This window comes from Heptranchias perlo, chromosome 5, assembly GCF_035084215.1.
Source record: "Heptranchias perlo isolate sHepPer1 chromosome 5, sHepPer1.hap1, whole genome shotgun sequence".
NCBI classification, from domain to species: domain Eukaryota; kingdom Metazoa; phylum Chordata; class Chondrichthyes; order Hexanchiformes; family Hexanchidae; genus Heptranchias; species Heptranchias perlo.
In genome coordinates this window covers 103,205,667-103,228,605 of record NC_090329.1, presented here as the reverse complement: position 1 = coordinate 103,228,605, position 22,939 = coordinate 103,205,667, and the positions used below count along the sequence as shown (strand labels likewise).

The 22,939-nt window shown below is 41.8% G+C and overlaps 1 protein-coding gene across 3 annotated transcripts in view; it reads left to right on the top strand.

Annotated features, from left to right (window-relative positions):
- cyb5r4 (cytochrome b5 reductase 4) overlaps positions 1 to 22,939 on the top strand; it is a 113,559-nt gene that overhangs the window by 16,950 nt on the left and 73,670 nt on the right. For 2 of the 3 annotated variants that reach the window (XM_067984942.1, XM_067984944.1), the window contains 3 exons: positions 7,532 to 7,582; positions 9,823 to 9,874; positions 17,361 to 17,418. In XM_067984942.1, the coding sequence (XP_067841043.1) occupies positions 7,532 to 7,582; positions 9,823 to 9,874; positions 17,361 to 17,418 (161 nt within the window). The remainder of the gene's footprint in view (positions 1 to 7,531; positions 7,583 to 9,822; positions 9,875 to 17,360; positions 17,419 to 22,939) is intronic. The other variant, XM_067984943.1, reaches the window with a different exon arrangement.

The following is a 22,939-nucleotide window of genomic DNA, read 5'->3' as shown; positions in this document are numbered from 1 at the left end:
GCAGTTGATGCTAGCTCACTTGTGAATGTTAAATCTGAGATTGATAGATTTCTGTGAACCACGGGTATTAAGGGATATTGGGCTAAGACGGGTATATGGAGTTAGGTCAGAGGTCCACCATGATCTCATTAAATGGCGGAACAAGCTCGAGGGGCTAAATGCCACTGCCACTTGCTGCCTCCTGATATGTGCCATCTTCTCCTGCAAGAAAGCAGGACGTGTGTCTGGGTGATGTGCCTGTCATGATTGAATAGCTGCCAGTGTGTGTGGCCTGTGAGTTGTGGGTGGGTGGCTTGAAACAGTGGTAATGTGTAAGGGTGAGAGGAAGCATCTGGTTGGAAGAGTTGAGCACTGATGGAAAGAGTTTGTTGGTATGTGGGGGATAAGGGGTGTAGTGCTTGGTGTAGTTGGTAGGAGACGCCACTTGACAGTTGACCTCACTCACCTTGACCACTCATGTCAAAGCATTGAACTTCTTCCATGTTCATGATGCTGTGCGCCTGGCATTGTCTTCGTCCCCCGTTGCCTCCCACTGCCTTTTGGATATATGTCTGGAGGGCCTCTTGCCTTGCCCACCCCGCCCCCCCCACCTCCCCTGCGGATATAGGATGTCCCTCCATCTGTCCACCTCTTGCACCAAGGCCTCTAGTGCATCAGCAGATAACCTTGGTGCATGCACTCTCGCAGTCTGGTACCAACTCAGATTGGTGAGGTCTGGCATGCAGATTGGAGGATGTGGGATTTAGTAGTGCGCAACCTTTATTCAATGTTGTAACATAACTCATCAGTGTGTAAACATAGGGATGGGACCTGCATTTGTGTTTTACGTGTGCGATGTCTGATCTCGGTTCAGACTCCGTGCAGACAGTAGACTGTTATTTTCAGTAAATAACAGGTACAAGCTACCTTTAAGAGATTTCTAGGAAACATGCTCCCTTTCAGAGATTGAGCTTCCTCTGGTGGTGGAAAGTGCAAATTGCATTGATTCCATGTGCAAGACCTGAAAAGGAAGGCTGATTGCAGGTAAGTCCTGGGGTGGGCTGAAACTTGCGTCCTGCCTGCGCAGAGGCCATTGGGCGCGGGGTAATATCACATCATGTCACCAGAGGCAAAGAAAAGAGGGAAACTTGTGCGTCTTTATGCCAATATGATGGTGTGTTGTTTACGTTAAAAACTTTGGTAATTATCAATAATCAAGTTGGTTGTCAATAATAAGGTCGATTTTTTAAAAAAAAAATAGGGTCACCTTCACCATTTCATTGGAAAAAATCTGTTACGGCTCGGTCAAAATATACTACAGAAGGCATAAATGCATAAAGAAAAATAAAATAATTTAAAAAGAACAAGTTAACTTTTGGAATATAGCTGTGTCCATTATCAAAAGTTTAATTATCTGATAATTGAATAGACCACTTAAATAAATAGAACTACAGATCTCCTCCATCTTCAGCAGTGTTGCTCTCCCTCAGTTGGATTATATGCTGAAGCCCCGGAGTGGGCCTTGAACGCAAAACCTTCTGACTCAGACGAATACAACCCACTGTGTCAAACCGATGCTCACTTCAAAGAGTTAATTGCGATGTTTACCATTTTTATTCTTTTCAGCTGATTTAATTAGCATTTACATCAATGTGGAAAAATAATTAGGAGACAATGTAGCTGTAAATGGAAATGAAGTCTAAACAGTTTAATGAGAGTTCGTATCACTGCTGAAGCTTAAATTTTCTTTAAACTGTGACAGTATCCAATTAAAGGTCCTGGACTATATCCTTTCCTTCTGTTAATTCTCAGCATAGCAACCTATTACTTGAGGGACTTGTTATATGTTTATGTACACAGCTACCTTTTTGCATAAAAAATAGTAAAAAAATGGGGGAGGGTGAACAGCCAGTAGTCATGGTCCATATCGGTACCAACGACATAGGTTAAAAAAAGGGATGAGGTCTTGCAAGGTGAATTTAAGGAGTTAGGAGATAAATTAAAAAGCAGGACTTCAAAGGTAGTGATCTCAGGATTACTACCAGTGCCACGTGCTAGTGAGTATAGGAACAGGAGAATAGACAGGATGAATGCTGCAGGGATGGTGTAGGAGGAAGGGATTTAGATTCTTGGGACATTGGGACCGGTTCTGGGGAAGGTGGGACCTGTACAAGCATGACGGGTTACACCCGAGCAGGACCGGGACCAATGTCCTCGCGGGGGTGTTTGCTAGTGCTGTTGGGGAAGGTTTAAACTAGAGTGGCAGGGGGATGGGAACCTGAGCGGGAAGTCAGAAGGGAGTAAAGTTGAGAGCAGCAAGAGAGGGGACGACCCAGGGGAAATTTACGATACAAATAGTACAAACAGTTGTTCAAGAACAAGTGAAAGGGAAAAGCGTAGAGCAGTAGAAAGAAAGTGTACTTTAGGCACTACAGATAAAGTGAAAATTAGAAGGCGTAAGGCGATTAACCCAGCATCAAAGCTGAAGGTCAGGCTAGGGTGTGTGACCCAACTAAGAGTTCTATATACAAATGCACAGAGTATAAGGAATAAATTAAATGAACTACAGGTTCAAATTCAAATTGGAGGGTATGACATGATAGCTATTACTGAGACATGGCTGCAGGATGGTCAGGATTGGGAATAGCCTTAATGATTAGAGATGAAATCAATTCAATGATAAAGAAGGCTATAACGAGAGGTAAGCAGCCAACAGAGACCTTATGGGTTGAATTGAAAAATAGGAAAGGATCTAAGACTATAGTGGGAATTGTGTATAGGATCCCTGGCAGCAGCTCTGAAGTGCTAGATTGTATAAATGCAGAGATTAGACAAGCGTGTAAGAAAGGCATAGTGGTCTTAATGGGGGACTTCAACCTTCACATAGATTGGGAAAAGCAGACTAGCAACTGTCAGAAAGATAGTGAATTTCTTGAGTGTGTCCGGGATAGTTTTCTACAGCAGTATGTCCTAGAGGCAACAAGGGGGCAAGCCATACTACATTTAGTAATGAGTAATGAACCAGATTTAGTTAACGGCTTAACTGTACGCGAACATCTATCCAGTAGCAATCATAACATGATCGAGTTCAGTGTAGTGTTTGAAAGGGAAAAAAGTGAATCAGCTGCTAAGATTCTAGACTTGGGCAAGGCTGACTTCAATGGGATGAGACAGAGACTGTCCACAGTAAACTGGGCAAATCTGTTAATGGGTAAAATGACTGATGATTAGTGGTAAATGTTTAAAGAAACATTTAACGTGATACAGGATTGGTTTATACCCCTGAAGGGCAAGAACTCTACTTGCCAAAAAAAAACAGCCATGGACAACTAAAGAGGTAAGGGACAGTGTAAGAGATAAGGAAAGGCATACAAAAAGGCCAAAAAATGGCACAGATCCTGGTGAATGGGAAAGGTACAAAGATCAACGAAGGGTTACAAAACATGGTAAGAGCTACAAAAAGAGAGTATGAAAAGAAACTTGCAAGGGATATCTAAACCAATACAAAGGGCTTTTATAGTTATATTAGGAAAAAGAGGATGGCCTGGACAATGTTGGCCCCTTAAAAACTGAAAGTGGGGATATTGTCATTGACAATGGGGAAAGGCGGACATGTTGAACAATTACTTTGCGTCAGTATTTACAGTCGAAATAGAGGATAGCATGCCGGAAATCCCAAGAAAACTAATATTGAATCGGGGACAGGGACTCGATAAAATTAACATAAGTAAAACAACAGGCATGAAGAGAATAATAGCACTAAAGAGTGACAAATCTCCAGGACCAGATGGTTTCCATCCCAGGGTTTTAAAGGAAGTAGGTGAGCACATTGCAGATGCCCTAACTATAATCTTTCAAAGTTCTCTAGATTCAGGAACTGTCCCTCTAGATTGGAAAATTGCACGTCACTCTGCTTTTTAAGAAAGGAGAGATAGAAACCAGGGAATTATAGACCAGTTAGCCTAACATCTGTTGTGGGGAAACTGCTGGAGTCTATAATTAAGGATAGGGTGACTGAACACCTCGAGAATTTTCAGTTAATCAGGGAGAGCCAGCATGGATTTGTGAAAGGTAGGTCGTGCCTGACAAACCTGTTTGAATTTTTTGAAGAGGTGACTAAAGTAGTGGAGAGGGGAATGTCAATGGATGTTATTTATATGGACTTCCAGAAGGCATTTGATAAGGTCCCACATAAGAGACTGTTAGCTAAGATAGAAGCCCATGGAATCGAGGGAAAAGTACGGACTTGATTAGGAAGTTGGCTGAGCGAAAGGCGATAGAGAGTAGGGCTAATGGGTAGGTACTCACATTGGCAGGATGTGACTAGTGGAGTCCCGCAGGGATCTGTCTTGGGGCCTCAATTATTCACAATATTTATTAACGACTTAGATGAAGGCATAGAAAGTCTCATATCTAAGTTTGCCAATGACACAAAGATTGGTGGCATTGTAAGCAGTATAGATGAAAACATAAAATTACAAAGCGATATTGATAGATTAGGTGAATGGGCAAAACTGTGGCAAATGGAATTCAACGTAGACAAATCTGAGGTCATCCACAGCGTACTTTCTAAATGGTAAAAAGTTAAAAATAGTGGATGTGCAAAGGGACTTAGGGGCTCAGGTACATAGATCATTGAAGTGTCATGAACAGGTGCAGAAAATAATCAAGAAGGCTAATGGAATGCTGGCCTTTAAATCTAGAGGACTAGAGTACAAGGGGGCAGAAGTTATGCTACAGCTATACAAAACCCTGGTTAGACCGCACCTGGAGTACTGTGAGCAGTTCTGGGCACTGTACCTTAGGAAGGATATATTTGCCTTGGAGGGAGTGCAGCGTAGGATTACTAGAATGATACCTGGACTTCAAGGGTTAAGTTACGAGAAGAGATTACACAAATTGGGGTTGTATTCTCTCGAGTTTCGAAGGTTATGGGGTGATCTGATCGAAGTTTATAAGATATTAAGGGGAATAGATAGGATGGATAGAGAGAAACTATTTCCGCTGGTTGGGGATTCTAGGAGTCGGGGACACAGTCTAAAAATTAGAGCCAGACCTTTTAGGAGCGAGATTGGAAAACATTTCTACACACAAAGGGTGGTAGAAGTTTGGAACTCTCTTCCGCAAACGACAATTGATACTAGCTCAATTGCTAAATTTAAATCTGAGATAGATAGCTTTTTGACAACCAAAGGTATTAAGGGATATGGGCCAACGGCAGGTATATGGAGTTAGATGACAGATCAGCCATGATCTTATCAAATGGCGGAGCAGGCACGAGGGGCTGAATGGCCTACTCCTGTTCCTATGTTCCTGCATATATATAATATGTTAACTGGCATGATGCAGATTTTTCTCATTAACTGGTTAGTGTAGATTTTCAGCTTTGTAAACTTTGCACTTGTTTGCTCTTTAGATGACAACTATTTCTTTTTTCCTTCACCACCTTTTTAAAATATTCTCAACTTTTTGACCAACCTTTCAGTTATCCCTCCACTTCCCCTCTTTCCCCCCCCCCCCCCCCCCATGGCGTGGCATCTTTTCCTTTTACTTCCCCCCCCCCCCCCCGCCCCGCCCCATCCTGTAATTTGAGATGCCTGCAATGATAAAGGTCTTGTATAATTGCAAATTGTCGCTTTCATAGGCCTGCCAGGAGGTTAAACTGCTAAAAACATTTAATTTGTAGGCTTTTAGGAACATTCAGTTATCTTCCAGCGTAATCTATGGTGCCATCTACTGTATTCTAAGATGAGTGCGATTACAATTGTGAATGCAAGTAATTTTTCTATTCTAATTTTTCTAAGTTGCTGTGCGATTTGTGCATAAATAACGGTGAGCGCCGTTAGCTTCACCATTATTTTGACAGTAAATTCTTGGATGAGTAGATTTCTTACTGTGTTTGTATGGGTGGGTCGTGATGCCTTCTAAGTACAGTCTGTTATCATTCATTATTTTTAAAGATCTGATTCATGTGTCTTGTCTGCTTTCCTGTCCCAACTCCCCCTCCTCCCTCCCCCCCCCCACTTTGGGTGTCAATCTGAGATCACTGTCGCACCACAATTCAACTCTCCGAATGCTCCAGCTATGCCCCCATCTATTAATTCCTTTGCAGTTACAGGTGTAGAACTTTCTTTTAATGCATTGTAGTCTATTGTCCCGTTTACTTTACAAGGTTTTCTACGATGGCAAGAGTGGCGTGCATGGCAACCCTGTAAACCCCTGACACCAAAAACGTTGAAGGCACCAAAACCCTGGTTGAGAGGGTTTCCTGGGTTCTAGACTTCATCTATGGAAACAATAAAGGGATGTTATTGGCAGCGTTATCATGTCGAGTCTAGCAACAGCCTCTTTCTATTGCTGATCTACGTAGACTTTTTTTTCTGACATTGGGGAAAGCAGATTGTAAAGGTAGTGAGTGTAATTTTGTGCTAACTATGTACATGCAGCTGCTTTGAAGTCTCATTCCCGACTTCTGAATACCCAGATGTGTGCCATCAGAATCTGTGTTGCAATATGAACATAGCAGATTCAGCCGCAAGGAAACAGAGTTATATTTCAGAATCAGTTCTGGTGGCTATATTTTCATTGCATAAATTGAATGAGTTTTCTATAAAGCAGTTGTTATACAGTTATAGAATATTATAACATGGAAACAGACTATTTGGCCTGTCGAGTCTGTGCTGGCGATTTCTCTGAACTTGTCATCTCGGTTCAAATACAGAAATCGGCCATCTGATAAAGTACCCGAGGGAACTGTATTCAGCAAGGAGTCAGTGCTTCCTTAGGGGAGAGGCAGGGGGGACAGGTGAGGTGACAACACAACTTTAAAAGTTGTTTAGAAACTTAAGCTGAGCCTAATTATTTAACAATTAACAATACAGTTAACGTGAAAGAATTTTTTTTTTAAATTAGCAGTTACCCCTTGACAAACTAACTTCTGATTAGATTTAACAATGGCTGGCTAGAACATTAAAGAAATGATACACTTCATACAATCTAGTTGACTGCTTATTTTAGTAATTGTTATATCGTGTTGTGGCTTTGAGATTGGCTCACAATCAAGTCCTTTTCTGACATTAACTGCTACAGTCTTGCACCCGTCATTATATACTTCATTATTTAATATTATAGCATCTTTGTGTGCTGCATTATGTTTATCATGCTATTTCAGTCACCTGACAAACGTACAAAAACGACAAACAGAACAAGATCAGCTGGCCCATCGAGTGTGCTCACTCAGCCATGTTGCAACTAGGCAACACGACTGCCAATACTCCCACCCACCAGCAGCCATGTAATCTCCTGGGAGCGGCGAAAAAGCCCTAGCCAATTCAAAGGATAAAATATAATTCTGGGAAATTCCTTTTTTTTTATGCATTTACATGGTGAATACTGATATCAGACTGCTGGTTTTATATTGTACTTTACAGAACCTGTTTCCAGAATTAATAATTTGTGTTATCTTACGGTAGTAATATGCTACGTAAATTTTCTGTTTGTCATTCCATTGCTTGCAAAGCTATGATTTATTTTATCTTTCCTTTTTTCACAGTTTCTGTGAATCAGTCAGGTTTAAGAGTGCCAAAGCAGACATTACTGAATGGTATGTAATCAAAAAAAATTGAAACAGACACAGTGAACCCCAGGGGACACAGCAGCTGTCACTGACCATTATAGAAACAGCTTCAATTTTTATTGTCACTGCCTTCCTACAGTTAAATTAATTTATCTTCTGTTGTAATCGTGTATGGTGTGCTGTTGCTGTACGCATTAACTTTACTTCCTCTGTCACTGTTTTATTATGGAAAACCTGAATATAATGATACATTGGATAAACCCTATCTGACATGTCAACATTTTATATTGGGAAAACACTATCGAAACATGTTAACATTTCACCGTCTTGGTTTGTTGATGAACCAATCGAATCTCTCAAATAATTTTGTGAAAATATTTTCATCAGCATTTGATACCTCAGTGACTGATACATCAGTGCAGTGCTGGAGGAGTGCTGAACTGTCGGAGGTGCCATCTTTTGGATGAGACATTAAATCATCGCCCTGTCTGTCCCCTCAGATGGACGTAAAAGATCCTATGGCATTATTCGAAGAAGAGCAGGAGAGTTCTCCCAGTGCCCTGGCCAATGTTTATCCCTCAAGTAACATCACTAAAACAAACTATGTGGTCATTTATCTCTTGCTGATTGTGGGACCTTGCTGTGCACAAATTGGCCCCCATGCTTCCCTACATTACAACAGTGACTATACTTCAAAAATACTTAATTGGCTGCTTTGGGATGTCCTGAGATCGTCAGTTCTTTCTTTGTTTTTTGATACAGCCGGTACATGGGAATATGATATCGCAATCAGCCCATGTGGAAAGAACAGCTGGGAAATTCCTGCTCTTATATAGTTAATGATTTTCACCCTTTGCTGCATATAGCAGGGTGCTTTTTCTCCCATTGTCAGGAATAGGCCTTCTGCCATCACCACCTCAACAAAAGATTCTAAAACTGCCATATGACCATAAACTGTCTCTTTCTATAGTCTTGATCACAGAGTGTTCTCAAAGTTCCTTGAATTTTTCTTTGTATTTAGTTTTTCTTGCCATTTTTGCTGACACTATTTTAAATATTAACCGACTGTGTTGACTCCACCTCAGCTAGGGGCCTCGCCTACGGTTGCCAATCCTCCAGCATTGGCCTGGAGTCTCCAGGAATTGAAGATTAATCTCCAGGACACTGCTACGAGCAACCCTGGAGAAAATCATAGGGGCATTAAAAAAGATTGTGTTTTTTTCATTTTCTTTGAACACTTCTGTTTTATTAGTTATAAAAATATTGGAGATGGAGAAAAAAGGCTGTTTAACCGACAGTCAAGCATCATCCAATTGGGTGATGAAGTGTCTTTTTGCTTTCCAATTGACATGGGAAGGCAATGTGTGGTGAGGATGGATGTGTTGGGCAACCAATGGCAGGAGCGTGGGGGCGGGTCATGTGAGGAAACCTCCCAGGAATACATTCAGTCAGAGTTGGCAACCCTAGCCTCATCAACTCCTGATATTAAATTTGCATTGAGAATTACTGATCCTTTCCAGTGACAAACTCTCATGGCATCTATTTCCCATTGGCATGTGGATTTAAAGTGTGGCACCCTCGTGATGCAGCTAGTTCATTAATTGGAAGGTGGTGCTGACTACGAGAAAGTCAAAGTTCAGTTTGTGTGGGTGCAGAGAACTTGGGCCCATTTTAACATTCAAACAGTCTTTCTGTTCCAGGGTTAGATGGAGAATTGGGCAGTTAGTAGGGAGCTTTTTTGGGCATTTTCCTGTAAGGATGTATCAGTCAAGCTACATTTATCTTTTCTCTTATGTTGTACATGCAGACAACAAATTCCATTTATATAGCTTCTTCAACGTTGAAAAACATCTCGAGGCACTTAAGACAACATGTGGGCACCAGGTCCTCTCGTATTGGTGACAAACTAGCTTAACCGTTAAGATAAACTAACAACCCAGCACCACCCAACACCTGTTCCACTACCCAAGTAATCTAATGATATTCAGGCAATTTTATTATCCCCCAGATTTTGGCAACACCTAAAGTAATTTTAACTCCGGGCCCAATGATAACCCAGGTTGATTGTGCTATTGGGCTGTGATTACTGAGCCAACATAACACCAGTATGCGTAGGAGAGAAAGCAAGTGTCTGTCAATAAGTGGCCATTTAGAGACTTTCTCGAGGTCTCCTTTTATGTTGTCTTTGAACGTTTTTCTCGGCATATAGTTAAACCTTCATAATTAAAAAAGGGGATTATTATTGTAATCTTAAATGTCATTCACAGGTGCAAGTGTTCCAGATGGGTTGGAGAAACGATCAAAGGATATTTCCCTGAGGTAGGTGTCATATTTATTTTCTTTGTGACTCAATTGGTGCTAAGACTTTGTTTTGTGGTTCTAATAATCTGAGGTTGCAGAAGTAATTTCTATGCTTCTGATCTGATGTACAGCAAAGATGAGGTACCTACACAGGACTGTTAGTGTAATTTGTTCTTTGTTTTTGTCTTAAGTGACCTGTTGTACATGTTCCTGTAGTTTCAGTATTTCATATCCTTACAACTTAAAGATCTTCGTTGAAAAATGATTGTTTGTGATATTATGACAGTCCTCTGGTTGATATGTTAACTGTGGCATTAATCTGTATGTATTAAATGGATTAATCGCTCTGTTCAAATCGTGAACAGAAGAAATGTTATATCAATCATTGAACTATAGAATTTTATAGCGCAGCAGGTGACCTTTTGACCCATCATGCCTGTGCCAGCTCTCTGGAAGAGCTATCCAATTTGGCCTATTATTCTGCTCTTTCCTCATACCTTTTAAAATGTTTCTTTTACAAATACTAATCCACTTAACTTTTAAAAGCTACAATGGATTCTGCATTCTGCGTCCACCGCTGTTTCTGGTAGGGTATTACTATGTCCTAACAGCCCTGTGCTTAAAATAAATTCTAACCCCTCCCTTTGTTCTTTTGCTCATCTTAAATTTATGCCCTCTAGTTACTGACTCACTGACCAGTGAAAATAATTTTTCCTAATCTTTATTTTTACCTTATCAAAACCCCTTGTAATTTTTAACACCTATATCAGTTTTTGTCTTAACCTTCTTTGCTCTTATTTTCTCTTGTCTCATCCCAGGTATCATCCTTGTGAATCTTTTGTGTACCCTATTCATTGCTTTGGCATTCTTCCTAAAGTAAGGTGTCCAGTTTTGGGCACAATATTCTAATTGTGGCCTAACCAGTGATTTGTATCAGTTTAGGTATTCATCTGCTAATATTGCCAACATTCATTTCTGGGCTCCTCTGTACTCATTGACCTTGGCAACTATAAGGTATTCTGTGGAAATTCTAACAGGAAACATACATATGATGTGTAAATTACAGCATGCTTAATGTTGTACAATAAAATTTAAGTAATTCCCATGGGTCACATCTCGCCGTAAAAGTTTCAGGGTGCTAGAAATGCTACAATATGTTAGTATTAGATTGTGATGGGGAAAGAATGAATTGTGCAAAGGTGCAAAAGTTTATACCTTTTTGACTTATGTGCCAGCTGATAAAAGATCAATATTACTGGATATAAATCGTGAATTAAGGTGCAGATTTTATGATCTGCCAAAAAGCTTTGATTTATGATGGCTTTGAGGTACACCTAGACTAGTGTTTCCATTTAATTCATTGCTATGAAATATGAAATAAATGGGATAATGCCTGCTTTAAAATGGCAGACAGAGGAATGACACAAATCCATTAAACATTCATATGGTAATACTGCAAACAGTAAATTACTGGGCTACAATTTTGTTAACCGGCAGTGTGGTAAGTGTGGGTTTGTACTTTCCATTTTTTTGTGTCCCTGGCAGGTAGATATTTTCCTGCACACTAAGACAGAGCCTAAATATTTTATCCCTTGCATTATGTTTATTCCAGAAAAATCTCTGTTAGGTGTTTATAAAACTTGAATGATAAAATGGCTGCTAAAGCCTGGTATGAAGGGGACTAAGGACGCCAGAGCAGCAAGGTGGGGTGGGTAATGTGCTCTGAAGAAGGAAACTTCAACAGCTGAGTTGCTCCCAACCCAGATTCCATTAATTTCGTCAAGATGGCATCTGGACTGACACTTGCTTGTGCAGGTAATTTCCTTTGCCACTACATCCATGGCCATCCACTGTCATTCCTGCCCCTTCCCCTGGTGCCCTGTTTCACAGCTTGAGGACCCCTGCTCCTTAACAATGAGTATATCTGAACTTCATCTGCAAGATAAAGCTACCTCCTTAAGAGAGCATTGCCTATTCTCCCCACCCTACCTCTGTCCTTCACCCACTTGCTGGTTTCACTGCTGGGACTGCTCCCTCCAGTTACCATCCACTCTTTAACTTCCTCTTCTTGTCCAATATTATTGAGCATTCCAGCTGCATGCTCACCTCTTCCACAACTCCCTGTTCGAATATCTTCCAACCTGCTCACAGCATTGAGACTACTCTGGTCAGAATCACCACTGATATCCTCTGAGTGTGGCGCTTTATCAGGAGTTGTCCTCTGTGAAATGTCATTGTCCTCCATAGTCCTACTCAGTAGGACTGCCCTTGCATAATTCCATGCCTCCCTGTCCCAACACAGCCAGCAATGGCTTCTCCTACAACTCCCACATGGTCACCTCTGGAGTTCCCCATGGTTCCATCTTTGGCTTCCTCCTCCTCCTCATCATCATCTACATTCTGCCCTTTTGATGATGTAATCTGTGGACGAGATAAGTTTCCACATCTAGGATGACATCAGCTCTACCAGTCCACCACATCTCTTGATTCCACCACCATCTCTGTGCTTTCAGACTGCCTGCTTGATATTAAGCAGTGGGTGAGCTGAATTTCTAATAATTAAACATGGTTTTTAACCTCCGTTTGCAACCTTGCCATTGATTTCATCCTTTCACTGGCTGCTCGCTCAGACTAAACCAGACTGCCCACAACCTAGGCATTTTCTTGAGACCCAGGGCTGAGCTTCATATTCTATCCATTATCAAAACTGATCAATTCCACATCAACAAAGACAACCACCTCTCCGTATATCTTATCTCCATGCTGCCAAAACCCTTATCCATACCTATATCATCTCTAGACTCCAACACTGTCTCGGCAGCCTTCCAAGCCCCATCCTCCATAAACTCCAGAACGCTCAATATTCTGTCTACTGCATTCTGTGAGACCTGTTTCCCACCACCAGTTCCCTAATGGATTAAATTTAAAATCCATGTCCTTCACAGCTTTACCCAACCCTACCTCTGCAACCTTCTCCAGCCTTTTAGTAAGTGACTTAGGAAGACAGAGGAAACAAAGGTTAGAAAATAAACAGCAAGAGAGTTTGGCAGTGCTTAAAGGTATATACCTCAATGCAAGGAGGATAGTGAATAAGACAGATGAGCTGAGGGCACAGAGACACATGGCATTACAATATTTTAGCTTTTACAAAAACGTGGCTTAAAGAGGGGCAGGAATGGCAGCTCATCATTCCTGGTTACAAGGTTTTCAGACGAGATAGAGAAGGAGATAAAAAGGAGAGGGAGTGGCAATTTTGGTTAAAGAAACAATTACAGCTGTGAGGAGGGATGATACATGTTAGGAGGATCATCATATGAGGCCATATGGGTTGAGCGAAGGAACAAAAAAGAGGCAGTCACACTTCTGGTAGTGTACTATAGACCCCCAAACAGTCAGAGGGAGATAGAAGAGTAAATATGTAGGCAAATTTCTAAGTAGTGCAAAAACAGTAGGGCAGGAATAGTAGGGGATTTCAACTATCCTAATATTAACTGGGACACAAACAGTGTGAAGAGTATACTGGATGCAAAATTCTTAAATTGCATTCAGGAGAACTTTGCCAGTACGTGGCAAGCCCAACAAGAAAGGGGGCAGTTCTGGATTTAGTTTTAGGAAATGAGGCTGGGCAGTTGGAAGGAGTATCAGTAGGAGAGCATTTTGGTGGTAGTGATCATAATTCAGTTAGATTTAGCATAGATATGGAAAAGGACAAAGATAGAACAGGAGTTAAAGTTCTCAATTGGGGAAAGGCCAATTTTACTAAGCTAAGAAGTGATTTAGCAAAAGTAGACTGGAAACAGCTACTTGAAGGTAAACCAATGTCAGAGCAGTGGGAGGCATTCAAGGGGAAGATTCAAGGAGTTCAGACTAAACATGTTCCCACAAAGAAAAGGGTGGGGCTGCCAAATCTAGAGCCCCCTGGATGACCAGGAGCATACAGGGTAAGATAAGGCAGAAAAGGGAAGTTTATGTCAGACACCAAGAACTCAATACTACAGAAAGCCTGGAGAAGTATAAAAAGTGCAGGGGTGAAATTAAAAAGCAAATTAGGAAAGCAAAGAGAGGGCATGAAAATATATTGGCAAGGAAAACCCAAAGGTAAATACATTAAGAGCAAGAGGATAACTAAGAAAAGAGTAGGGCCTATTAGAGACCAAAAAAGTAACCTATGTGTGGAGGCGGAAGATGTGGGTATGGTTCTTAATGAATACTTTGCGTCTGTCTTCATAAAGGAGAGGGACGATGCAGACATTGTAGTTCGAGAAGGAGTGTGAAATATTGGATGGGATAAACTTAGTGAGAGAGGAAGTATTAAGGTGATTTGCAACTTTGAAAGTAAATAACTCACCAGGGCCAGATGAAATGTATCCCAGGCTGTTAAAAGAAGCAGGGGAGGAAATAGCGGAGGCTCTGACCGTCATCTTCCAATCCTCACTGGATACAGGCGTGGTGCCGGAAGATTGGAGGACTGCTAATGTTGTACCATTGTACCAAGGGAGCGAAGGATAGACCAAGTAATTACAGGCCAGTCAGTCTAACCTTGGTGGTGGGCAAATTATTGGAATCAATTCTGAGGGACAGGATGAACAGTCACTTAGAAAAGCACGATGTAATCCAGGACAGTCAGCACGGATTTGTTAAGGGAAAGTCGTGTCTGACTAACTAGATTGAATTTTTTGAGGAGGTAACAAGGAGGGTCGATGAGGGTAGTGCACTTGATGTAGTCTACATGGATTTCAGCATGGCTTTTGACAAGGTTCCACATGGCAGACTGGTCAAAAAAGTACATGCCCATGGAATCCAAGGGAGAGTGGCAAGTTGGATCCAAAATTGGCTCAGTGGCAAGAAGCAAAGGGTAATGGTCGACGGGTGTTTTTATGACTGGAAGGCTGTTTCCAGTGGGGTTCTGCCGGGCTCAGTACTAGGTCCCTTGCTTTTAGTGATCTATATTAATGATTTGGACTTAAACTTAGGGGGCATGATTAAGAAGTTTGCAGATGATACAAAAATTGACTGTGTGGTTGATAGTGAGGAGGAAAGCTGTAGACTGCAGGAAGATATCAATGGACTGATCAGGTGGGCAGAAAAGTGGCAAATGGAATTCAATCTGGAGAAGTGTGAGGCAATTCATTTGGGGAGGGCAAACAAGACAAGAGAGTACACAATAAATGGGAGGATACTGAAAGGTGTAGAGGAAGTGAGGGATCTTGGAGTGCACATCCACAGATCCCTGCAGATAGCAGGACAGGTAGATAAGGTGGTTAAGAAGACATATGGAAAACTTTCCTTTATTAGCCGAGTCATGGAATATAAGAGCGGGGAGGTAATGCTGGAACTTATGAAACACTGGTTAGGCCACAGCTTGAGTACTGTGTACAGTTCTGGTCACCACATTACAGGAAGGATGTAATTGCACTAGAGAGGGTGCAGAGGAGATTTACAAGGATTTGCCAGGACTGGAGAATTTTAGCTATGAGGAAAGATTGGATAGGCTGGGGTTGTTCTCTTTGGAACAGAGGAGGCTGAGGGGCGATTTAATTGAGGTGTACTAAACACTAAATAGAATGAATAGGAAGGATCTATTTCTCTTAGCAAAGAGGTCAATAACCAGGGGGCATAGATTTAAAGTGATTGGTAGAAGGATTAGAGGGGAGCTGAGGAAAGATTTTTCACCCAGAGGGTAGTAGTGGTCTGGAACTCACTGTCTGAAAGGGTGGTAGAGGCAGAAACCCTCAACTCATTTAAAAAGTACCTGGATGTGCACCTGAAGTGCCATAACCTACAAGGCTACGGACCAAGTGCTGGAAAGTGGGATTAGGCTGGGTGGCTCATTTTCGGGCCGGCGCGGACACGATGGGCTGAATGGCCTCCTTCTGTGCCGTAAATTTTCTATGATTCTTTCTTCAGTGGCTTTTGATTCCTCTAGTTCTCTGACTCTGACCTCCTGTGCTTCCCCATCCCTTCCCTCCACTCCACCTTGGGTGGCAGACCATAAGTCACCTTGCCCCTACGCTTGGGAGCTCCCTCCTCAAACCACATCCCACATCTTTTTATCTCCCTCCCCATCTTTAAAAGCTTTCTCAAAACTTATCAGGTTTTGTTCACCTAAACTTCCCTCAAAATCTTGGTGCCTGCTCTTTTTCTCCTCCGAACCTAGTTTTTCTAGGTTAAAGGTTCTATATAAATACAAATTGATGTAAACTGCTGCTGGTGATAGTTATAATAATTTTAGTATCATCCACCATATCAACTTTCCGGGTAACTTGTCTAGTTTTATCTGCCAGCTTATTCAGGGGTGACAAATATAAAGGACATCGATGACAAAAATGTATAAACCTGTCTGAAGAAGCCTTGTAATCTATTTTCCTTCTTTGAATAGACTATTGTGTGGGTAAACTGTAAAGCATTTATTTGCTAAAAGTGTGTAAATTGCCATAGTGGACCCGGCTTCCATTCCGATTTTTCTTTTTAACCGTACTAATATTCAACAACGTCTTGCATATCTATTGTGTTTATTACGTGCAAAGGATGGGTAGCGAGAAAAAGGGGGATAGGATTAAGGGGCAAAAGCATGGTCGAAGAGGAGGATCTGAAGGAGATTTTTGAAGGGGCTCTGCTACTGCCTCGAATAGCTAATCAGCATGCTCCTCTCTCTCTGTTCTTATCTCCCAAGGATATTCTTTCAGATAAATTGTACTTTCTTTGTTTCACTTAACAACTTCTCCTCATTCGGTAATCTGGTTCTTGCCCTGTCTTTTTAGCTAACTCATCCTCGTTTAATCAAGAATCCAGTACGACGTACCTGTTTGCAAGATAAATATAGATTAGGATGGCCATTCAGCCCATCTTGTCCTATTCCTCCAAAAGGAAAAACCTACAAACCTCCCCTCAAGGCAGCCAACTGGGTCTTGAATGACTTCAGTCTATCTCAAGTGCTGATTACACTTCAAGTGAAGAAATTCTTCCTGAAATCAGTTATAATTTTTAAAAAATCATTCCTGTGATGTGGGTATCACTGGCCTGGCTGGCATTTATTGCCCATCCCTAATTGCCCTGAGAAGGTGGTAGTAGGCTGTTTTCTTGAACCGCATAGCGGTTTGACACAACTGAGTGGCTTGCAAGGGCAGTTAAGAGTCAACCACACTGGTGTGGGACTGGAGTCACATATAGGCCAGACTGGGTAAGCACGCAGGTTTCCTTCCCTAAAGCACAAATTTGCCTTTCACCACTTTGAACCTATGCTCCTTGATGTCCTTTAGTCATGGCTCGCCATGAAGTAATGCTCTAAGATTGTTTAGTATCTTGTATCCTTCTGTTAAATCCAATCTGTCACCTTTTTTACCTTAAGCAGCCCCAGTTTCTCTAGTTTTCTATCACTTGTCCGTTCTTTGAGGCTATGGATGTTATACACTCACTTCAGTTTGACCTTGAAAATATATTTTATATTCTGAATTCAAAAGGTATTGTCATCCAACTCAAATTGTTTTTTTAACAATTTTACCAGACATGAATGGTTTCAGACAGAGGATACAATCACAGTTGTTATTTACACCAAACAAAAGGTATGTGTTCCAGAATAAAACCACCTGCAGCACTGCCATTGAATAGATAATATGCAATCCTAGCTGAATGCAATAGTTTGCTTACTACAGGCATGTCGAGCAATCTGTAGGACGTGGGAGAAGGAGAAGAAGCCCGAACTTTGCTGAATAATTCTGAAGATCAATTTAACTTGACAATTAAGGAGCAGCTGTTATCTTACTGAATTGTGTATTGAAATGTTTGAAAAGCCGTGCAAATATTTGGTAAATTCAGCCTTGAAAAGGGAGTTTGGCAAATTATAACATTGATCTTAATTTGAGGTCTGTTGTGTTACTTTTAGCAAAATGTAGTAGATGAGTTCTGCTCTACTGTGCTGTTTATCAGTAATCCTTCCAAGAAATCTTACAAGTAAATCTAAGAGTCACTAACTACTGGAACCAAACTACAGGCAAGTGCTCCCTTGGATAGAATGAGATGACTTTGATGGACCTTCTGCTGTATTGAGAATCATGGGCTCAATTTTTTACCAGCATCTCATTGTCCACTTGTAAATGTTTGTGTATATATCCATATACACACATTTCTTTTAAGTATAACACTTTTTCTGTTTTGCTTTTCTGTCATGCTAAAATATTTCTTTTGATTTTGATTGACTTCCCTCATTTAGTCTCCAAGGCAGATAGCGCTGTTGCTTACTTAACCCTGACTAGGCGCAGTGAGCACCAGTCTGAGGCTTTTACAACTTTCAGATGAGTTTTGCTTTTTCATTTTTGTGATATATATTTTAAAATTATTTTTAACCTGCGTGGTCTCAACAATGGTTCCTCTGAGCCCGCCCCCAGGTGCCACTATTTCCCCCCTCTATCTCGAGTCTCAGTCGCCATGCTGATCTGCCTCCGAGCCATCATTGCAATTTTTTTTGCCAGCACTAAACCTGGAACCGGCTCTTTGTAGTTAAAGTGGAAATGTTTTACCAGGGAAAGGGGGCGGGAGAGTGAGTGAGTGAGTGAGCGAGCGGGCAGAGAGGGCAGCTGAAGGGATTTGGATGTGATGGCTGGAAGGAACAAGAGGAGGAGGGATGAGAGGGAGAAATGGGTGTAGCAACCGGTGGGTGAGAGGAAGCAGAAGAGACCAACGTGAGAGGTGTAGGGCTGGGGTAAACAAAGGTTGATGTCTGCCAATGTTCTCTACTCCTTCCCCCCACCCCCCCCCCCCCCCCCCCCCCCAGAATACTGCGACCCCAGCTCTCCCATCTCAGTAGTTCCCCCAGTTCTCCCTATCAACTTGCAACTGTCAGACCCTCATCCCGGACTTTCCTCCCCTCTTTTTTTTTCTTTCACCCATTTCCTGCCCCCCTCCACCCCTGCCTCTCTTTCACTCCACTCCACCCCACCCCCCCACCATCCCAATCCCTAGTTATGCCAAATACCAGATTACACCTTCACATTGCTGTCAAACCTCAGTGTATCAACTGCAGTCTTGGCAAACTCCAGGACCCCACTCTAGTTCTATCAAATTGCAAGACCACTCCACCCTCCCAGTGCTAGGAAAATACATCTCAATGCTGAGAAATGGTACAAGTCGGAGAAAGAGATGGAATCAACACAAACCAAAGGAATATAAAAGAAGGAGCTGTGAACCCCTCGATACCCGCCCTCCCCGAGTGGTCCTAAATACCAGGGGCCTACCCCAACCTTGATGCGTTTTGCTTGTTATCTTGCAGAGGTGGTTTGGAATGTTGGGTTTGTCTCTTTGGGTTCCTGGTGTCTGAAATGGGAGAGACGATCATGGGGTCTGGCAGAGGGGTAGAGCTGAACAGCATGGCAGAAAGATATATGGGCTTTCGTAGCTCTTGAGGGGGACCTTGAAGTTTGGTAAAAGGACCAATGTATCCTCTGACTTCCAAGCAATGCCACGGGAGGTCAACTGGTGTATATCTCATCAATCTGTATCTGTGTAGGATGCACTTTCTGTGTCACAATTAACTTTGAGTACACATTTCTTGGTTTACATTTTTCTAGTCTCACTATTTCTGTCACTACAATTTTCCTACTTGAGCAGTGATTCAGTTCTCTTAAGAGTCTTCAAGCTAGGTGGCACTGTGCCACTATTCTGTCGATTATACTTGCCCCTGTTTGACAGACCAGATCATGTGATCGCCTTGAGCTTCTCCCATCCATCTCTCTCTCTCTCTCTTGCGCGTGCTCTTTTCGCACACACTCTTTTGTGTGCTTGCTCTTTCGCTCTCACGCTTTCTCTTTTGTGTTCTCTTTGAAAAGCCCATTTTCCACATTTTTTTGTTTTCATCCCTAATTGTATTTTGAAGGGCAATTGCCCGCTGGTTTTCCTGTTTTTTTTTTTTTGAAGCCCCTTTACCTGCTCTGGTTGTGTTCCTTGCTCTTTTTTTTAAACTAACTCTTGCTGCTCGCTGTTCTTTTTTTCTTTCTTTTGAAATCCTATTGTCCGCTTCTGGTACTTGCAATTTTGGCCAGTGTCCCTTCCAAATTGCACCTGCTTCCAGAAATGCTAGCCTGCAGACTTGGCCGATCCCTCCTCTTCTCCTTCCCGCTTCCTGAAGTGCTGTCCCGCGGGCCTAGCTGACCCCTCCTACTCCCCAAAGCAGAGAAGAGAGAAACACAGGCCAACCCAGAAGGGGAAGAGGGAGAGAGAGGGGGAGAAGGAGAGAGGGAGGGAGAGAGAGAAAAGTAAAACAAGCCAAAGAAATAGAAAAGGAGAAGAGGACAGAAGGGAGGGAGCAGAGAAAGAGACAGAAGGGAAGAAGGTGAAAGTGAATGTGTGTGTCTGAGAGTGATGTGGAATATTTGTAGATAGAGTCAAAGAGAGAAAGAACAGAGTGTGACCTGTTACAACTCCCTTCCATATGTCGCCTTCCTTGCCCTGTATCCCACCAATATATTTACAGTTCACACTTAAGTTGCTGTGTCCCCTGCCTGCCTAGTGATCAGGCTCCAGACACCCACCCTGACCCAATGCTGGCCTGTTTCCAATCATCAGGCTGTAAGATCCTGGGCTGTTAGCCAAGATTCCTGACTGAAGCAGGTTTTAAGCTCAAAGAGTGCTTTAAATCCTGTTTTCTGCCTGCATATTGGCATTTGTTGGTAAATATAGTAACAGTGCATTTTGAATTCAGTAAACGGTTTCAGGCTGTGACCTGAACTGATAGCCGAGAACATGTTGGATGCAGATTGGATCACGTTGACCTGAATCTGCCAGATCCTTGTGCCAATCTCAATGCTGACAGACTCTAGGACACACTCTCCAGTACATTAGGATCCCAGCATATCCTCCAAAGGGAAGTATAGATACCTATATTTATAATTGTGTCCTGTGTGGTTTAGCTGCGAACATGATATTGAATTTGTATGAAAACAACGCATCATCCTAATGCCTAATGCTCTTCTCACGGGATTAAAACTAGCATATTAATTTCTTGATTCAGTTTATATTAGTATATGACATCAGAAACATTTCTGTTGCATTTTAATTTGTTCACACTTTGGATTGAGTGTAAAAAGACTACAGACTCCAAACTGTTTACAGGAGAACAAACCAATTGTGTTTTATATTGGTTTACAGTGACTGAATAAATCAAATTCTGTTTTTTATTGCAAACGATTGTGGGGTGTTTTACTGGTGTTTGGAGGACCATATTCCATAGCCCCATATGTTTTCATAAGAAATAGGAGCAGGGGTAGGCCATATGGCACCTCATGCCTGCTCCGCCATTCAATAAGATCATGGCTGATCTTCGACCTCAACTCCACTTTCCCATCCGATCCCCATATCTCTTGATTACCCTAGAGTCCAAAAATCTATCTATCTCAGCCTTGAATATACTCACTGACAGAGCATCTACAGCCCTCGGGTAGAGAATTCCAAAGATTCACAACCCTCTGAGTGAAGAAATTCCTCCTCATCTCTGTCTTAAATGACCAACCCCTTATCCTGCGACTATGCCTTCTCGTTCTAGACTCTCCACCCAGGGGAAATAACCTCTCAGCATCTACCCTATCAAGCCCCCTCGGAATCTTGTGTTTCAATGAGATCACCTCTCATTCTTCTAAACTCCAGACAGTATAAGCCCATTCTACTCAATCTCTCCTCATTGGACAACCCTCATCACAAGAATTAATCTAGTGAACCTTTGTTGCACCGCCTCTAAGGCAAGTATATCCTTCCTTAGATAAGAAGACCAAAACTCTACACATTACTCCAGGTGAGGTCTCACCAAAGCCCTGTACAACTGTAGTAAGGCTTCCTTACTCTTGTACTCCAACCCCCTTGCAATAAAGACCAACAGCTATTTGCCTTCCTAATTTCTTACTGTACCTGCATGCTAACTTTTTGTGTTTCTTGTACGAGGATATCTAAATCTCTGAAAACCAACATTTAATAGTTTCTCACCATTTAAAAAATATTTTGTTTTTCTACTCTTCCTACCAAAGTGAATAACCTCACATTTCCCCACATTATACTCCATCTGCCACCTTCTCGCCCACTCACTTAGCCTGTCTATATCCCTTTGCAGACTCTGTGTCCTCCTCAGCGTACTTTCCCACCTAGCTTTGTATTGTCAGCAAACTTGGATTCATTATACTTGGTCCCTTCATCTAAGTCATTAATATAGATTGTAAATAGCTGAGGCCCAAGCACTGATCCTTGCAACACCCCACTAGTTACAGCCTGCCAACCTGAAAATGACCCGTTTATCTCTATTCTCTGTTTTCTGTCCATTAGCCAATTCTCTATACATGCTAATATATTAACCCCAATCCCATGAGCCCTTATCTTGCGTAACAACCTTTTATGTGGCACCTTATTGAATGCCTTTTGTAAATCCAAATGTACTACATTCATTAGTTCTCCTTTATCTACACTGCTCGTTACATCCTCTTAAAAACTCTAATAAATTTGTCAAATGCGATTTCCCTTTCATAAAACCACATTGACTCTGCCTAATTATATTATGATTTTCTAAGTGCCCTGTTACCACTTCCTTAATAATGGATTCCAGTATTTTCCCAACAACTGATGTCAGGCTAACTGGCCTGTAGTTCCCTGTTTTCTCTCTCCCTCCTTTCTTGAATAGCGGGGTTACATTTGCTACCTTCCAATTTTCCTGTGAAAATGAAAAATTACTGGCCTTGGTTATTGTCAATTACAAAAATTACCAATTGGTAACAGGACTTTTTTTCCCAAAATGTAGTGTAAATTCACTATTTGCTTACTAAAAAATATTACTTGAACTTTACCAGAGGAAGCCAATCTTAAAAAGGAATAGAGCTTACATTTCTGCATAGCCAAGGAGTTGGTCAGTGGGATCAGAAAAAGCAATGATACAGAGAGGGAAACTGATTGGAGACTGCTTCAGGCTGATGAGTTGCTTTGTTTTTTTCTAGCAACTCTCTTCTCCAGCTAATTGGTAAAGACATTCCACATTCATGGTTATGGTGAGCTGTGGATCTGCTTGTGATCTCTCCATTAGTAAAAGATCTATGATAGATCTATATATTAAAAATC